Source organism: Dipodomys merriami, unplaced genomic scaffold (genome assembly GCF_024711535.1).
Source record: "Dipodomys merriami isolate MVZ:Mamm:240054 unplaced genomic scaffold, mDipMer1.0.p SCAF_94, whole genome shotgun sequence".
Classification (NCBI taxonomy): Eukaryota; Metazoa; Chordata; class Mammalia; order Rodentia; family Heteromyidae; genus Dipodomys; species Dipodomys merriami.
Genome location: NW_027206557.1, coordinates 3,457,320 through 3,475,496, shown reverse-complemented (window position 1 = coordinate 3,475,496; position 18,177 = coordinate 3,457,320). Strand labels below are relative to the sequence as shown.

Here is an 18,177-nt window from a genome sequence, read left to right as displayed (position 1 = left end):
CTAGTGAGTGATAGTCACACTGCATCACCATATCTGCACAGAGAGATGCAGTACTGGGAGTTGGTTAAGATTTATAGTAAGCTTTTTACAAATAATTAGAATTCCAGTCTTACTTAGAAATTTGCTTACACTTGCCTGTGATTGGACTGATTTTTCCTGGGTAATGAATAACATTATTTTCCCTATACGACTGTTAGAAATTAAACAGAAGAAAGCTTAAAATGGAGCTTAGTGCATACTAGGCTTCTGTGGGTATTAGAGAAATCAGGGGTGCTTGTGGGTAGGTAAGAGTGATTTATGCCTCAGGCACAGGTTGGATTTACAAGGGGTGGGGCAGGATGCCTATGATGAGTTCTAGCTCCAGCATATAATTTGCTTTGTGTAATCACCTGTGCTTTGGCTTCCTTTATAAAAATGAATGCCATAATCTCAGTGCTCAGTACATGTCAGCACCCAACAAGTAATAGCTGTTCTTATTCTCTGGTCACTAACTCCTTTATCAACCTCATCAGTGTTGGTATTGTGGTGGTGGTGGTTGTCATCATCATTGAAGAGAACACACTGGGGTCTTGTTCTCATGGAGCTGAGGTTGTAGGGAATAGAGGAAAGGAAGATTTACTTTTGGAGAAGGATCTGACTGTAAAGTCTCCTTTCAGATTAAAGAACTATTTAAAAAGTATAGTACTTTGATCATGATTATAGGGATTTATATGGCTATAGAATCCAGAATATGAGGCTCCCTATAGAACAAATATTATTCAACATCAATATTCTGAATCAAATTAGTAATATTAGGCTGTATTTTTCTAATATTTCTTTTTTTAACCTTTTAAACGTGTGTGTGTGTGTCTGTGTGTCTGTGTGTGTCTGTGTCTGTGTCTGTGTCTGTGTGTCTGTGTGTGTCTGTGTGTCTGTGTGTCTGTGTATCTGTGTGTTTGTATTCTAGTCCTGGGACTTGAACTTAGGGCCTAGGTGATGTCCTGAGTTTTTTGCTCAAGGCTAGTGCTCTACCAGTGAGCCACAGCTCTACTTATGGTTTTTTTGGTAGTAATTGAAGATAAGAGTCTCAAAGACTTTCCTGCCTTAGCTGGCTTCAAATCACAACCCTCAGATCTCAGTCTCCTATGTAGCTAGGATTACCAGTATAACCCACTGACTTTTTTTTTTTGAGTTTTAAACATCTATTCTTTTTTAAAAATTTTTTATTTTACTGTAAAGGTGCTGTAAGAGGGGTTACAGTTACATGAGTCAGGTAATGAGTACATTTTATGTCCAGCATTGTTATCCCCTCCTTTGTTTTTCTCCTACTCTCTCTCTCCCCCCCCCCACTCCTCCCTCCTCCCACTTGAAGTTGTAAAGTTCATTTCTGACATAGTGTCTTGGGAGTATCATTGTTGCAATGGGTCATTCTGTGTCCTTGTTTCAGCATTTTGTTTTTCCCTTTCCCCTCCCCAAATTAGATAAATGTATATACAATCAAATACATATATACACATGTATATATAATCAAATACAGTGACAATAGAGGATATTACATAGGGGGGAGAACATACAAAAGAAACAAAAAAATCTCATAGTACATTAAAAACGACAGCAACAAAGAAAAACCTCTTGAGTCCATATCTTGGGGTTCATTTCTCTTAGCATCATCTTATATGGTCATATGTACATAGCTTTTGGGCTTTTTTGCTCATCTGATAAGATTATCCTAGATGTATACTAATTATTGCAAATAAGTGAAACCATGGGACTTACATTTCTTTAGGTCTGGCTTACTTCACTTAATATAATTTTTCCAAGTCTTTCCATTTCCTAACAAATGGGGCAATGTCATTTTTTCTGATGGAAGCATAGAATTCCATTGTGTGTGTGTGTGTGTGTGTGTGTGTGTGTGTGTGTGTGTGTGTGTATGTGTGTGTGTGTATCACATTTTCTTGATCCATTCATCTACTGAGGGGCATCTGGGTTGATTCCATATCTTAGCTATGGTGAATAATGCTGCAGTAAACATAGTTGTACTGGTAGCTTTAGCATGGCCTTGTTTATGATCACTGGAGTAAATACCCAGAAGTGGGATTGCTGGGTCATATGGGAGCTCTATGTGTAGTTTTTTGAGAAACCTCGTACTGCTTTCCAGAGCAGTAGGGTTCCCCTTTGGCCACATCCCCTTCAGCATCTGTTAGATTTCTTCATTATAGCCATTCTAACTGGAGTGAGGTGGAATGACTTAAAGAATTTTTAAGGACCAAAGTTTGGGTTATTTTCTTGTTGTCTTAATTAGACACATGGTAAGAAAGGAACATTCTTAGCTTGCTCCTATGAATTAGAATCTCTTTGGGATTAGATTTGAAAATTTTGTGACTCCTATAGAAAACCAACAACAAAGTCCAGAAGTATTTTTATTTTTTTTGAAAAATTATATTTTTTTATTAGTTTGTCTATGTATATGTCTTTAAAGTCTAGATTCTACACATGAGCAGAAACAATGCTGAGTTTGGTTTCTTCAATTTCTTAAAGTTTCATAGATTTCATTGTAGAGGTTTTTACATCTTAATTAAGTCTATGTCTAGGCATTTTTTGGCTATTTTTGAATATAATAAGTATTTTAAAAAAGATTTTTATTAGTATATGTTAAAAGTACAAGAGGGCTTTCTTGTGACATTTTTATATACATATACAATGTACCCTATCATACTTACTCCATTTATCACTCTCCCTCCCTCTACCCACTTCTTTTTAAATTTTGTTAGTCAGGTTATAAGTACAGTGCTTCTTGACAATGTCACTTCTTCCTTCCTTCTTCCCCATTTCCCCCCTACTGTCCCTACCCATAAGTTACATAGTTCATTTTTTCATAGTGCATATTGGTTACAATGATCCTTCCCCAAAATGACTCTACTGCAGTATCTCATAGTGCTTTATATTTTATTGTTCAGTCAGAGTAGACTACTCTATAGCAGCAGAAATATTTTTTTCATAAAGCCATAGAAATCATGTAAAGGACATCTTTGTCATTTGGTATTGTCAGTTAAGGTTAGGGATAGTTCACCTAGTACCAGCTAGTAATTGTATGTTAATAAGAATTTTTCTTAATTATTTTTCTCTCTTAGAACGTTATCGCATTCAGAGTGAAGAGTTTGAAGATCTCTGGCTCATAACAAGTGAGCTCATCCTCCGCCTTAAGGAACATTTTGAAAAACAGGGAACCAAAGATTTTGCGTGTTCTTTTTCTGGATCCTTGCCCCTTCAAGAATACTTTGAGTTGATTGATCATCATTTTGAGGTGTGTATGATCGTAACCTAGTCTCCTGTATTCCTTCAGTATACAAAAGAGAACCAGATCCTGAGAACGGTGAATTCCAGGATAGGTGCAGCAGGCCACATGCTTTGCATCCTTCTTATGTGGATGGTGGAATTTATTCCTGCCCGCTGGCCTGCGGTTTGATCAGCTGCAGCCATTTATGGAGTGGCTGCCTGGAGCTAAGCATATGTCTTGTCTTGAAACAGAGCTGATTTAGTTCTTGCAATGAGGACTTAACCCTTGACCCAAATAACCCATTGTTAAAACTATTTGAGCTTATCGGCAGCCATTTGGCTAACTAATTGTAGCAGGCCATAAATGAGGTGTCGTTAGAAAGGAAAGTTAGTTTTTTTCTTTTTGGCAAGCACTCCAGAGCTTCTGCATCTAAATGAGGCTTAAACACTTAGAATGCTCTCCCATACCAGTGTACATGTACCCCTGTGGAGAGTGCTTAGTTAATGAAGTCTGATAGGACTTTGCTCCTCTGAATGGTGTTACATTTCTTCTTTGGCAGCACCCTCAGAGCCTGTGCCAGTCCTCTTAAGTATCTCCATGGCGTTACCTTCATCATTTGAAGATTAATTGATATTTGGGAACAGGCATGTTTTGTGACTGGATTAGACAATGACAGTCATTGCTTCAAAAGTTTATATGTTAAAATTAAGTCATCAGGCTCTTCTTATTTTCAATGTCTGTAACAGGCAATACACAAGAGAAATTCTGAAACAATTTAAAAATAAAATAAACATACTACTAAATAAGTGGTCATATTAAGATACAATCTATGGTGTGAGTGTATATGTATATAGAGAGATAATGAGGGAACATGAATAGAAAATTTCATGAAAGTCCAATTATGAATAACCATGTCATTATGAAAGAAACTGAATTTACTTTATGATAGTATTTTCTAATTTATTATGCATTGGTAAATTGTGGCACACAGATAGACAGTTTAGGGGAGTTGTTGGACTGAGTATAGAAAGGTTCATGAGCCTTCCCATCCCTCTAGGATGTATTATATAAAATTCTTGTTTCATTGGGCCAAACTGGGGTCTGGTACTTTATGAGCTTTGTGATTCCACAGAAAGACTGAACTCTTTATTACTTAGTTCTAGTATTTAAAACATAAAACATTATATGCTCTACTGGTAAGTTGGACATATGATTTCCCTCCTGTCTGTTTGCTAGGAGGGTCCTGGAGTTTCCACATCAGGAATACCTCCTTTCTAAGGAGGTACTTGTGGCATAGGGTAAATCTTGGGCATTTTGTATCTCTCTCTGTGTCTGTCTGTCTGTCTGTCTGTCTGTCTGTCTGTCTGTCTGTCTGTCTGTCTGTCTGTCTGTCTGTCTCTCTCTCTCTCTCTCTCTCTCTCTCACACACACACACACACATACACACACACCACACACACACACACAAGCATGTCTATTCTTCCTTTGTTCTCTGTCCACACCTCTGCTTCCAGCCATTAATACGATTTTCAACTTTGAGTCAAGATAGCGTTTGGAGCCCAAGCATCCCATCATGGACAAAAGGCATGGATTTTGTTTGTTTTATTGACTGCTGTAATTGTTAGTGCCTGACACAGTTCTTGGCCCTAGGATCATACATTTTTGTTAAATGTTCACATTCTGACATGCAAAACCATTTCAGTCATGGCAGGGAGGCTGTACCTTCAAAGGAATGAGACCATGATTGATATCTGGATATTGAGAGTGTCTTCTTGTTTGTATGCTTCATGAATTCAGGAATAAAAAACAATAAAAATAAATCACATAAAATTAATTGAGTTATTGATAAGTAAGCCTTTATTTTTTTTAGTTATTAAAGACCATTTTGTTAATTTATGGTAGTGAAAGTTTTTCTCAAGGGAATTTTCCCTTTTTTGGCTTAGGTAGCTACTTAGTACTTCTAAAATTGGGATTGAAAGAAGTTAATAAAATTTTAAGTTTTATATCATGAAATACTTATATATTGAGGGAATTAATGCACTGCAAAGAAGTTTGGTTTGACTCATATCAGAAATGTAAACTATAATATGGTTAATTTCTAAACATTTGAATTTCCTTCAGAGGTAGCTTTATTATAGTTTCGTGAAGCTGAACTAGCTGTTCGCATGAGAGTGCCTCCGATCTCATGTCTGCCTTCTTCCTTGTGACTGGCTGCCTTTCCTTTGTTTCTATTGAATTTAATAAATGTGAGATGGGCAACGATGATGAATAATTTCTCATTCTCTTTCCTCTTTTGTGGTAGCTTTTGGAGACTAGTTCCTTGTGCATCTTTGTAGAAATATTCTACATAGTTATGATTATGCTAGTATGTAGCTTTGTTGAGAAAACATGCTCACGGGTAGTATCACATGATGCGGGCTATTCTGTCTTTTGTTTGCTTTCATGAACACATTTTGGGTAGCATCTCATGTCAGCACTTACCTTGCAGAATATAGTCTTTTTATTTAACTAATGTTTCTATTGATAGGCATTTTGATTATTAGTAATATCTTAAGACAATATGAACAATAGAACAATTACATTGCAAATATTCTTATATGTATATATACCCTTTCTGCAAATATTATCTCTAGGATAAAGTCCTCGAAATGGGTTATTAGAACAAAAGCTGTGTATTAAAAGTCTGTTGGGTCAAGTTTTATAGGAAATTGCCTATTTTTCTGTTGCATTACTCTTTTTCTCACTGATTTCTGTTTAGTTATACTTTTTCCCATGCTTTTTAGATAGAATTTTAGATCATTTTTTAGATAGATTACCCTATAGTTATTGCTATTTGTCTTCTTGCTTAAATAAAAGTTTTTACCATGTAGAATTACCTTTTTTAATTTAATATCTATTTTGTAGGTTTGAGGCTTTTGACTTTTAATAATAAAGGCCTTTTGCATGCCTTTATTTTTTCTAGTGCTTTTATAGTGTCTTAACCTCTGTTCTGTCTACACTTGAGCTTATGGTAAAGAATAGGGAGAAAGGGGCTGGGAAGGTGGCTCAGTGGTAGAGTCCTTGCCTTGCATGCATGAGGTCCTGGGTTTGATTCCTCAGCACCACATAAGCAAAAAGAAAAAAGCCGGAAGTGGCGCTGTGGCTCAAGTGGTAGAGCGCTAGCCTTGAGCTGAAGAGCTGAGGGACAGCGCCCAGGCCCAGAATCCAGGCCTCAAGACTGGACCCCCCCCCCAAAAAAAAAGAATAGGAAGAAATGCTTTCTTATCTCCATGTAGTGAGTTATTACAAAAGAAATCAACCTTTCCTCCAGGGATATTGGGTCACCTTCACTACATTTCTATTTGATCTGTTCCACAGTATTAACTATGTATTCATTTACCAAATACCGCATTGTTTTAATTCCCACAGATGTATGTATATTTAAATTTGTTTATTATCACTTTCTAAATGTTTATTGCTGTTGACTGTATGCTTACTTTAACATGTTTTTTGTACCTATTTCATATTAATGTAAGAAATTCTTCATTGTAGCTACGGATAAATGGTGAAAAATTAGAGGAACTCCTATCAGAAAGAGCTATACAATTCCGGGCCATTCAACGCCGGCTCTTAACAAGATTCAAAGATAAAACACCTGCTCCCCTCCAACACCTGGACACCTTACTAGATGGAACTTACAAGCAGGTCAGTATAACAGTGGTGATGGTTTTACACCCCTGAATAAAATTTTCTTCCTCACCCTAGACTCAAACTCCAGAATACCAACATAAGGTATTTATTTCCTATGCACTATGGTGAGGTTTATTTATTTTTTTTTACTTTGAGGTTTATTATTTAAACAACTCCTATCATCATAATTCTTTAGTTATCTTCCAAGCAACTTGTTTGTGTTTCCAGTATTATTTAGTTAGTATTTTGAGATGAAGTTTTTACTTAGCCTTGTTCAGAGAGTTCTATTCAAAGAGAATTTTCTTTCTTGCTTTCCTTTTACTTGAGGCTTACTGTTGTCATAGCTTGGGCAAACTAGCTCTTTTAAGGCATTACATCTCAAAAAACCACTCAGAATCATAATCTTTGGCTCAGAATAGCAATTATTAAAACTTAAATTCCATGAATAAGCCTGATACCAATTCCACTGTGATGGAGTCTTTGCATAACTGTACTGTAGACTTTAGCCACATTGTGCTTTTCATGTTCTTATTTTGTACGATTGACATTCTATGAAAAAAGAAACTAAAGAGCAGTTTTAATGTTGAGTTGAACCCTCAGGAAACTCTCTGAGCTAAGTCTACTGTGGTTGGGGCATATCATGTATCCCATTACCATACCTTTTGTTTAGTGTGTCTTACCATTACAATTCACCAGGCTAGGAAACATGACTGCCTGGTGGATCAGCCAAGCACCAAAATAACAAGCTCTACCTAAATCCATCCTGCTCTCCAAGGGCTACCTGAATTGCATGGCCCATACCAGAATTTTGTTTTTATTGCAGTAGTAGGGCCTCGCGCTCTCTAGGCAAGTAAGTGTTCTGCCATGTGAGCTACATCAGAGCCCTGATACCAGCTTTAAAAAGTGTTTTTTTTTTTTTTTTTCTGATACAGTAGTTTAATATTAGATCTGCCACCTATTTAGAGTCCTGTTTTTTTATGCAAGGAGACCTTTCTGCTTTTCTCTGTTCTCTGTTGATCTTGGTGCTGGGATGATCATATGATGAGCAATCAGAGAAGCACCTGAGAAGCACAGGAAACATTTGTTCTCTGTCCCATTTAGCATCTTGTGTATGGATGACACTGTCACCACTATGTCATAAGCAGTGGGACTTTATTTTTGTGGCAATAAAAATAGAAACAAGTATTTTTCTAGAGCTACAGTGTAAACTCTAAAGGCTGGACTTATTTAGTCTTTTCCTCCATTGTATTCTTAGTTTAATATGGTCTTGGCACTTAATAAGTTTTTAGTAAATGTTTGTTCTGTGAATGAATGCTCTATTGTTGTTAATGAAGACAGTCTCTTGAAAGTGATGTCTTTGATCCCAGTGCCACTACAGAGAACAAAGCAACAGAGAATTCTTTGAGCCTAGCCTCATGAGTCATTGGGGTGATTTATTTTAAAATACCCATGAGCTGTAAGAAGTGGAAACTCTTCTTTCTTCCTAAACAATATAATTGGAGGACTCAGGCAAGCCAACATAGCCAGGAAGGTTGTATAGCTGCCAGTTCTTGGCCGAGCAGACCTTTCCTTTTGGTTTTTATGAGACTCTGTGTTATAGTGAATGCAAGGCAGTCACTTGTTGAAATGCCCCTTTGTAGATGCCATGTTGTTGAGTTTGAATCCCACCATATTCTAAGTGGGATAATAATTTATTGAGCCTTTTCTCTGCAAATATAACTTTATTTACTGCCTACAGAATGGTTGAGCTCTTCCTCATACAAAGCAATTTTTTTTTCTCAGAATCTCCTCTCTGAGTAAGCAGGATTGGATCTTAGGTATGGAGGACTGAAGGGATGTCATGGAGATTGGACATGCTATGGCTGGGGTCATCTAGGAACTGCTGTGAATTAGATTACATTTATTTAGAAAAATAAGCTTACGTTTTTCTGTAGTCATAGGTATCTTCTGTACTTTTTGGTTGACTTTCTTTTTCTTCCATTTGGGGGTACTGAAATTTGAGCCCAGGATCTTACACTTTCTAGGCAGTACACCTTCCACTTGAGCCATTCTCCCAGTTTGCAGTTGCTTTGTTTTGTTCAGGTAGAGTCCCATGCTTTTGCCTCAGACTGCAAGCAGACCTCCTATCTACATCTCCTGTGTACCTGGGGATATCTCTGTGCATGAAGAGTCCCTGCATGTGCTGCCACACTTGGCTTATTCACCTGAGGATCTCACCAACTTTTGCTCTGACTGGCCTTGAACTATGATCCTCTTGATCTCTTATGTCCTAAGTAGTTAGGATTCCTTTTTCTGCACTTCTGGGATTAAACCTAAGGTCTCATGCATTCTAAGCAACACAGTGCTACTGAGATGTACTCCATTCCAATACACGTACATTCCCCTACACTGTCATCAACAGTCAGTTGGTCTGTGGAGTCTGAAGATGTTGATCATACATTGATTCATCTGTCAGGAATGTTTAAAGTGATCTATGCTGGGGTTGTTCACAGCTGGTGGCACAGCTTGGGCACTAGCTACCTGCTTCCTGTTTAGCATGTAGACGTGTTTGTTTTAGATGGCATCTACCATCCTGTCTCCTTATAGGTTTTTACCTTACCCTCTAGAGGGCAGCTTCTAGGCAAGTGAGCTGCAGACACATAGATCCCTGGGCTTGGGTTATTTCCTGTGGTGGTCATCCTGACACATGTATACATTCATGACATCCTAATACCACTGTACATGCATCTACCAATATAAAAAAATCACCTGGATAGTTCCTTAAAGTCTGGTAGAATATCTGAAACTGGAGAATCAGAGGAGGGGATTTTGTTAATTTGTTAACTTCTGCAGTTTTCTTAGCTTCTATTGCAGTTAAATTTTGGGGGGCTTTTTGTTTTTTTGCTATCCAATGCTTGTGCTTATTACTGCATTTGCAGAAAAGCTTTGCAAAATAAGTTCTCTTTCATGTTGTAAAATGTTCACATGCATTTGTGAAATGGTAGATTGGTAGAGTAAACTGAAGTAGGGGAAATTGGACTTACCCTTGGGTTTGGCTTATGTTTTAGGGCTTTTATGTGTGCTCAGCTTGAACACTAACCCTGTGTTATAGCACAGGGAAATATTTACTGATCTAAAAGTTTGTGTCAGATGACATACGTGTGATGTAATGACTGATAGTCATTAATGTTCTAGAAAGACACTTGGCTTGTTTTTCTCTTCTGCAAAATAGAGGCTGTATTAAGCATAATTTTAAACAGAGATCTTGTGGTTTGGAGTTTGTTATTTGTTACTTTTTCTGTAGTTCAAACTTCCTTCCACTCTTTATTTTTATGGCATTGATATAAAAAAATCATTGTAGTCCCACAGAAGTCTAGGAGCTGGACTGCATGGTTCCAGGCACAAAGAATTGCCAGCTCTCCATCTTGAATTGGGGCTTCTAATAGACTTTCCTTGATGATTCCCTAATCCTTTTCAATTCTAGTCCAATAGGCCTTCACTACCCAGCAGGTGTGTGTGTGTGTGTGTGTGTGTGTGTGTGTGTGTGTGTGTGTGTGTGTGTGTGTGTGTGTGTGTGTGTGTGTGTGTGTGTGTGTGTGTGTGTGTGTGTGTGTGTGTGTGTGTGTGTGTGTGTGTGTGTGTGTGTGTGTGTGTTAGCTGTGGGGTTTAAACTCTGGGCCTGTACTGTCCCTGAGCTCTTCAGCTCAAGGCAAGCACTCTACCACTTGAGCCACAATGCCACTTCCAGTTTTCTGGTGGCTAATTGCAGATAAGAGTCTCATGGACTTTCCTGTCCAGGCTGGCTTTGAATCACAGACCTCAGATCTCAGCCTCCTGAGTAGCTAGGATTACAGGTATGAGCCACCGGTGCCCGCCTCTGGGAGTTTATCTAGCTGGACAATGAACACTATTGTTGGTGTCTCTTTTAGTGTGAACAGCGTGGCTGGCAGCTCTTTTAATGTGAACAGCATGTTTGGTAGTGTGAACAGCATGTTTGGTAGTGTGAACAGCATGGTTGGTACTAGTGAGGAATCATCAGGAACCTTTGCTCATATAAATTATGTCTCCAGTGGTTCTTTTGTTTATAAAACCTTGTCAGTAGCCAGGTGCTAGAGGCTTATACCTGTAAGCCTAGCTAATCAGGAAGCTGAGATCTGAGTATCACCATTTGAAGCCAGCCCAGGCAGGAAAGGCCATGAGGCTCTTAGCTCCAATTAACTACTAAAAAAGCTGGAAGTGGAACTCTAGCTCAAGTGGTAGAGTACTAGCATTGAGGAAAAAAAGCTCAAGCCTTGAGTTCAAGTACCAGTACCGGCACCAAAAGGAAAGGGAAAACACTGTCAAATTGCATCCTGACAGATTGGGTCCTGCACAACCTCTTTGTGTTTTTTGGTTTTTTTTTTGAGATTGGATATGTCACCTTACCTCCCTGAACTTTACCTTCTCCATTTTGTCTCTGGACTTGTCAAGACCTCTTCAGCCCTCATATAGCATGCTGTTTATTTTCAGCTTCATTATCAGTCTACATTTGTCATATCTACTTGATAGTAATAGTAGGAGTCTTGGAATCGTGAGCCTTCATCAATTCAGGATTTCAGAAGCTCCTGGGTCTCTAGTTCCTCTGGTAGCAGCCTGGGGATGGAGTGTGGTGGGTAGGTGTTGACTGCCATGACTATGATCTAAGTTACTGGGCTTTGTGAGACTAAATTAGTGTCAAAGAAAGTAGGAAAGTGCAAAGTACTGTTGTGGCATTTTCTAGATTTAGATTTAGCATAGGTGGGGCTTACGTGGAGGATTTGCTGTTATGTGTTAGAACAGTTACTAGTACCAGTCTGGCCCATTTTGCTGCTGGTATGTGGGTTTTTCATAAACCAAATGCATACTTCTTTGTCGGCATGGTCTTCAGTCAGTTGTTCAGGCTTTCTGCTTGCTCCTGGTGTCAGACTAGATTGTAAATTTAATATTAGGATTTTATCTTGGAAAGTTTATGAGATGCCGAAATTTGGTAAATATATCTGAAATAAATCATTCTATGCCAGGCTACCCTTGTGCTAAAATTTTGTTCTACTTTTGTTTGATCTTTTAAAAACATTAGTTTTTTGAGATACCTGCTGAAGCAAGATGTTTCTAATAATAAAATTATTAATGGTCCCATTTTAAGGAAATGAAAATCTTATCTTTTTGTGTCAGTGATGAGAGAAAAATATAAAAGTGGCCTCCAATTATCTGTAATTGTATGAGGCTTTCTTTCATTTGGGTTATCTCTTCCTGTTTACTCCCATAGAGCACAATTATTCCCTTTGTATCAGTTTTCTGTAAATAGAGTTCTCAATGGTTAGAATTGTGGGTGGGTAGTACAGTCCTTAGCCCCCACTGCCCTCCCTCACTGCCCCCAGCTTCTTTTCCTTTCCCACATTGTCTTTCTCTTTAAGTATAGTGTGCAAAGCCAGTTTCCTAGACAGCTGATTTTGAAATCTTTTGGAGCAACAATAAAAGGATGTGCTATCTTTATAGTGCTTTGTGCACAACCAAGCTGTTTTACTGTATGCATATGAGGAGGCCAGTACCAAATATGGCCAAGGGTCAGTTGAAGTGGTGCATTTTAAAAGATACCCTAGTGGTTTTTTGTTTGCTTGTTTGTCTGTTTTGCCAGTCATGGTTCTTGAACTGAGCGCCTGAGCACTATCCCTAAGCTTCTTTGGCTCAAGCCTAGCACTTTCTCACTTGAACCACAGCTTTACTTCTGGATTTTTCTGCTTATGTATGTGGTACTGAGGAATCGAACCCAGGGCTTCATGCATGCTAGGCAAACTCTCTTAACACTAAGCCACATTCCTAGCCCACCTTTGTTAGGTCTAATATATATCCAGAAACAAGGCAGAGATAGATAATTGGCTTAATGCACCCTAGTCTTAAGTGGATTTTCCCATTACCTGAGAATTACTAGAATGTTCTACATTCAGTACAGTCAGCAGCTAACAAGTGCCCACTTTACCCTATTCTGTGTCAGGCTACTTGCATTTTTGTTTTGGTGCTTCTTTCCAGGTGATTTTTCAAGTGTCTTTTAGAAGAATACTAGCTTTCTGGGAAATCCATTCCCTCTGCATAAATTTTGACTCCTTTGAACCCAGGGCTTCTGGGTAAAAATATTTTCATTTGATTGATTGACCAGTTGGAGTGATGGATGTAGTGCCATATTCTGTGGAGGAGAGATTTTTCATGAGTTGTATTCCTCCATCTTTCACTCCACCTTTAAGGTGAAGGTGGTAGGGACCTGCCCTTGTTGACTGAGACTTTGGCCTCAGGGAGTCCCACAAGTCCTTTTCCTCTCTTACTGTGTCAGCTACTTGTTTCTCTCATTAGATAACATTATTCATTTGTGTTCTATTCTTTGGCTTTTATTTGTTTTTATCATTTTTCCTTCTACACCTTCAGGGAATCCCTGTCACCTTTCTGGTTGAGGCCTACTAACCATGACATTCAAAGATATGAAGAGGCACACCCAGCTCCTCCTAATCTTGAACTCTGCTGTTTCAGTAGGAACTGTAGGCCAGCAAAGTTAGCCTAACCTCTGGAAAAGATAAGTTAGTTTATATTAGAAAATAGACTAAATTAATTTCCAAAACTAAATATGATATGACCGATCATGTTGATATGGCTCTATATTCTTTGTTAGTTCTGAATAAATAAATAATAATCACTTGCTCTAAAAGCCTTGATCAGAAAACTTATGTGCTCTGTTAAAGAGCACAGTGTTAGTATAAAATTTGTCATTAAGTGACACAGAGGCAATAAGTTTTAATACCTTGTATCTATACACATAGGTCCTCAGCGAGTCTCCAGCTGAAGATTCCCGACATGAAACGGAATCTTTTCTCCTCAATGCTATTCTTGCTTCGAGAATTCCTTTAATGTTAAGAGAACCATGTAGATAATATGGTATAGAATATCTGAATTGCTTCTAAGCTTCTGGCAGGCTAAGGGCAGTATTTAATACTGAGGTGGTTTTTGTTTGTTTGTATTTTGGGTGTCGAATGAAGTGATTTTTGTGAGAGCCTTTGACATTAATACTACTTATGTAGTTTGAAACATCACATATTTAAAATTTTGTGTTGGTATGTTCTTAATTTAGAAAAGAAGGCAAAATTATATAGGAGGTTAAATTTTGGTTGTGCATATGCAGAAGTGGACTACAGAAGAACTTTAAATTTCCCCTTTTTATGTATAACTCCAGTATATATGCATATGGGAATAATTAAACTCGGAAAAGCAGTCTACTTGCTAGCCAGCAAGGATGCCTGGAACATGTGGAGAAGCTTGAGTATTTGTCTAATGTTAATTGGAATATTGGCTTTCAGTTAAAGATGCCAAATCTTCAGAAAAGTAATTGGATTTAGCTTCCTATTTAGCAAACTACTTCAAATCCCTGAAGTATCCCACATCCGAAAGTAATTTTTCTTGATTGTATCAAGCTTTGTCATGAGCAGAACAAGGTTGAAATGTTTCTCGACAAGATCTCAGCCGTGTTTCTTGTCCCCATCCTTATTGTCAGGCCCACTACAAATAGATATGGGCAAACTTTGTGCTCTGCAGGACTAGTACGAAAACTTTGCAAAGTTTCTTCCTGAGATAAACCACCCCCATGTACCTAAATTTAAACTGAGACTTTGACGACATTTCACGAAACAACACAAGAATGATGTATTTCTTATTGCTCTTGATATAGTCTTGTATGTGTACTTAATCTAATATCTTTAGAGTTATCTTAGAAAGTATACTTTGTGATGGGTTTTGAATCTTGGTGGTATTGTTCAGTCTAGATGTCCAGTGTAATATGTCAAAAAACTCTAGGCTAATTAAAGAAAGGGCACTTAGAAAAACTTGGACATTTTGTTGCTGAAATTCAGTGATTAAGAGATGTTATTTAAGAAATTAGTTTATCAGTTTATTGGCTAACTGTACATAGGTCCTTCTTGATTGGAAAAGGCATGGGATGATTGTTAGGTAAATTAAATTGGCAACTTAGGAAAGAGAGCAGCTTGGGGTATTCAAGCAAGGGAAAGGTTTATTTGCAGGCCACCTCAGGTCAATTTGGAAGTCCAAGCAGCAGGAATAAAAAGGTTGAACCACAACTGGGCCAGGACTTATCCAGGCCAGGGGCCAGGAGTGGGAGAAGATGTGGCCACACTGAGTTGACCTCAGGGAGGGAGGAGGTGACTGCCCCCAAGTGTGCTAGTTACCTAGGTGATGCAGGTACTGGGCAGAGACTTAACCAGGAGGAGGGAGGAGTCGGCTCTGCCTTCCCAGAGTGGACCTTACAATAGTGTCTTTTGCCATTGAGGATGATCACTTAAATATTTGGAAAATATACTGCATCATCAGTAATTAAAGTGTTTGACAGTCACTTTGCTGATCTTAATAAACAGTGATGACAGAATCCCTGTAGCTCAGCAGTAGACCATTGTAATGGATTTTTTTGTACTAGGACTATCTTGTTAAAAAAGCCCACAACCAAGCTTTCATATTGCTTTTCTCCCAGGGCCCGTAACTATTTAGCATGTAAGCACTGTACATTTAGTTGAAGTGGATTTCTAGTATTTTCAGTCTGTCTGCAGGGTAGCATGACAACCAGGTAGAGCATTGATCACTCACTGCTGAGCAGTCTCAGGGCCTAACACAGAGCCTGATGTGGTGCTCCATGCATGTAGGTAGGTCTCTGGTCCTGCCAAAGACAGGTGGCATTTCTTCTGGAAACTTCTGGATGGTTATCATTTCCACTCTTGGAGTTGAGTGCTTGCCTGGGCACCACAGGCAGCCTTCTACTGCCACACTGTGTTTGAATTCTCAACTCGTTTGGGGAAGATTTTTGTCACTGTGGAACTCTTGGTGCCTGTGTGCTTAAGAAGCAGTCATCAAGAATCAAGAATACACAGCATCATCAGTGATGAAAATTTATACATAAATTATTTGCTATATCTCAAGTCTAACCACCACCACCCCTTCCCCTGCAAATACTGGGGTTTGAATTTAGGGGCTAGAGCCTGCTAGGCAGATACTATATACTTGAGTCATATCTCTACTCTTTTTGTTTTAGTTATTTTTCAAACATTTTTTATAGTCAACACCAGGTGATTGGTTAAATGACAATTCTGTTAGCTTCCAATCAAGTACAGGTCCAGATAAAGTTTAGTTGGCATAGTATCATGTGGAGTGCCAGGCATTCATAAAATGCTCAGCACCCAAAAAACCCTCTATTCTCAGGCATTTTAACTTTCAGCTTTGGCTAGGGAGAGAATCTATCAAAACTGATAACAACCATAGTTAAACATTCTCTTACTAAGACTAACCATTATCTTCCTTGGACTCAAAAGTTGAACATGGTTCATGCCTATGATTGTAGCACTGAAGAGGCTGAGGCCAGATAATTGGAAGTTTCTGACAAGCCTAGGCTACCTGTGACATTGTCTCAAACGTTCAGAAAATAGGATAGGAGTGGAGTGGGGAGAACACTCAAATTTAATTTTTTGTTTTGACTGTACTTTCTCATCCTCCCCTTTTTTGGTAATAATAAGGTTCCTTCTCTTTCTTTCTTTCTTTCTTTCTTTCTTTCTTTCTCTCTCTTTCTTTCTTTCTTTCTTTCTTTCTTTCTTTCTTTCTTTCTTTCTTTCTTTCTTTCTTTCTTTCTCTTTCTTCTCTTTCTCTCTTTCCTTTTCTTTCTTTCTTTTTCTTTCTCTCTTCTTTCTCTCCTTCCTTCCTTCCTTCCTCCTCTTTCTTCCCTTCCTTCCCTTCCTTCCTCCCTTCTTTCTCTTCTCTTCTCGTCTCGTCTCATCTCTTCTCTTCTCTTTTCTTTCCTTTTCTTTTCTTTCTTGTTGGTTATGAAGCTCGAACTCAGGTCCTGGGTGCTATCCCAGAGCTCTTTTGCTCAGGGCTAGCACTCTACCACTTTGAGCTCAGTGCCACTCAGGTTTTCCTGCTTTGAATTGTGATCCTCAGATCTCAGCCTCCTGAGTAGCTAGGATTAACAGGAGTGAGCCCACTTGCCTGGCCCTTCTTTTCTTTTTCTTTCTTTTTCTTTCTCTCTCTTTTTTTCTTTGTCAGTTGTGAGGCTTGAACTCAGGGCCTGGGCACTGTCCCTGAGCTTTTGTGTTCAAAGCTAGTGCTCTACTGCTTTGAGTCATAGTTCTACTTCTGGTTTTCCAGTTGTTAACTGGTGGTAAGAGTCTCACAGATTTTCCTGCCCCAGCTGGCTTCACACCATGATCCTCAGATCTCAGCCATCCAAGTAGCTATAAGCACTGGCTTAGAGGGTTCTTTCTTAAGACAGACTCCCGTAATGATAATTACAAAGCCAAAAACTAGAGGCATTTTAAGTTTTTATTCTAAATTACCAAATTTTTACAATTTTATGAGTCTTTAGTGCCACCATCAGCATCAATAATGCAAGGGTAATTCTTCAGTCGTTCCCTGACAAATGCTCTGTTTGTAAGTATATCCTAAAAGCATGAAACAAACATGCCTGCTGGCAGGAATTATTAAAGACAGGGCTGGTCACTGCCTTTGTTGAATTCAATAAATCTAGGCCTAACATCTCTATCTATCTGACTAGCATAGATCTTTGGCAGTCTGTTAAAGTGATTGTGACAGGTGTGGGTAGCTCATGTATATAAGAGGCTGAGATTTGAGGATCATGGTTTGAAGCCAGCTAGTACAGGAAAGTCTGTGAGACTCTTACTTCCAGTTAACGCTAGTACAGGAAAGTCTGTGAGACTCTTACTTCCAGTTAACCACCAAAAAGCTGGAAGTAGAACTGTGGCTCAAGTGGAAGAACACCAGTCTTGAGCAGGGACAGTGTCCAGGCACTGAGGTTAAGACCTATGACAAGCAACAACAACAACAACAAGAAGATTGTCTGGAGATTATAGTCATTCATTCATTCAGATAGTCATCGAATGCTATTTCTTTTACTAAGTTTTATTTATTTTTCAAATAAGGCGAAGTTTATTTGAAAGCAAAAGCCATGAAAGAAAGTAGTAGAAACAGTTCATCTGAAGGGAACTAAAGAGGGGTCCTTTAGTTATTTATTTATTTATTTATTTATTTATTTATTTATTTATTTATTTATTGAAAGGCCTTGCCATATAGCTCAGGCTGACCTCAAACTCATTATTTTTTGGGTGTGCTACCACACTTGGTTCAACAACTGCTATTTGAATGCCTGCTGTGTGGTACACCATTGAGCTGTGGTACAGTGCTGGCCACTATGCTAGGTCCTG

The 18,177-nt window shown here is 38.5% G+C and overlaps 1 protein-coding gene across 5 annotated transcripts in view; it reads left to right on the top strand.

The window, feature by feature from the left end:
• Positions 1–18,177, top strand: part of Bbs9 (Bardet-Biedl syndrome 9) — a 318,806-nt gene that overhangs the window by 152,696 nt on the left and 147,933 nt on the right. For all 5 annotated transcript variants that reach the window (XM_070014257.1, XM_070014260.1, XM_070014259.1 and 2 more), the window contains 2 exons: positions 3,111–3,283; positions 6,788–6,940. In XM_070014257.1, the coding sequence (XP_069870358.1) occupies positions 3,111–3,283; positions 6,788–6,940 (326 nt within the window). The remainder of the gene's footprint in view (positions 1–3,110; positions 3,284–6,787; positions 6,941–18,177) is intronic.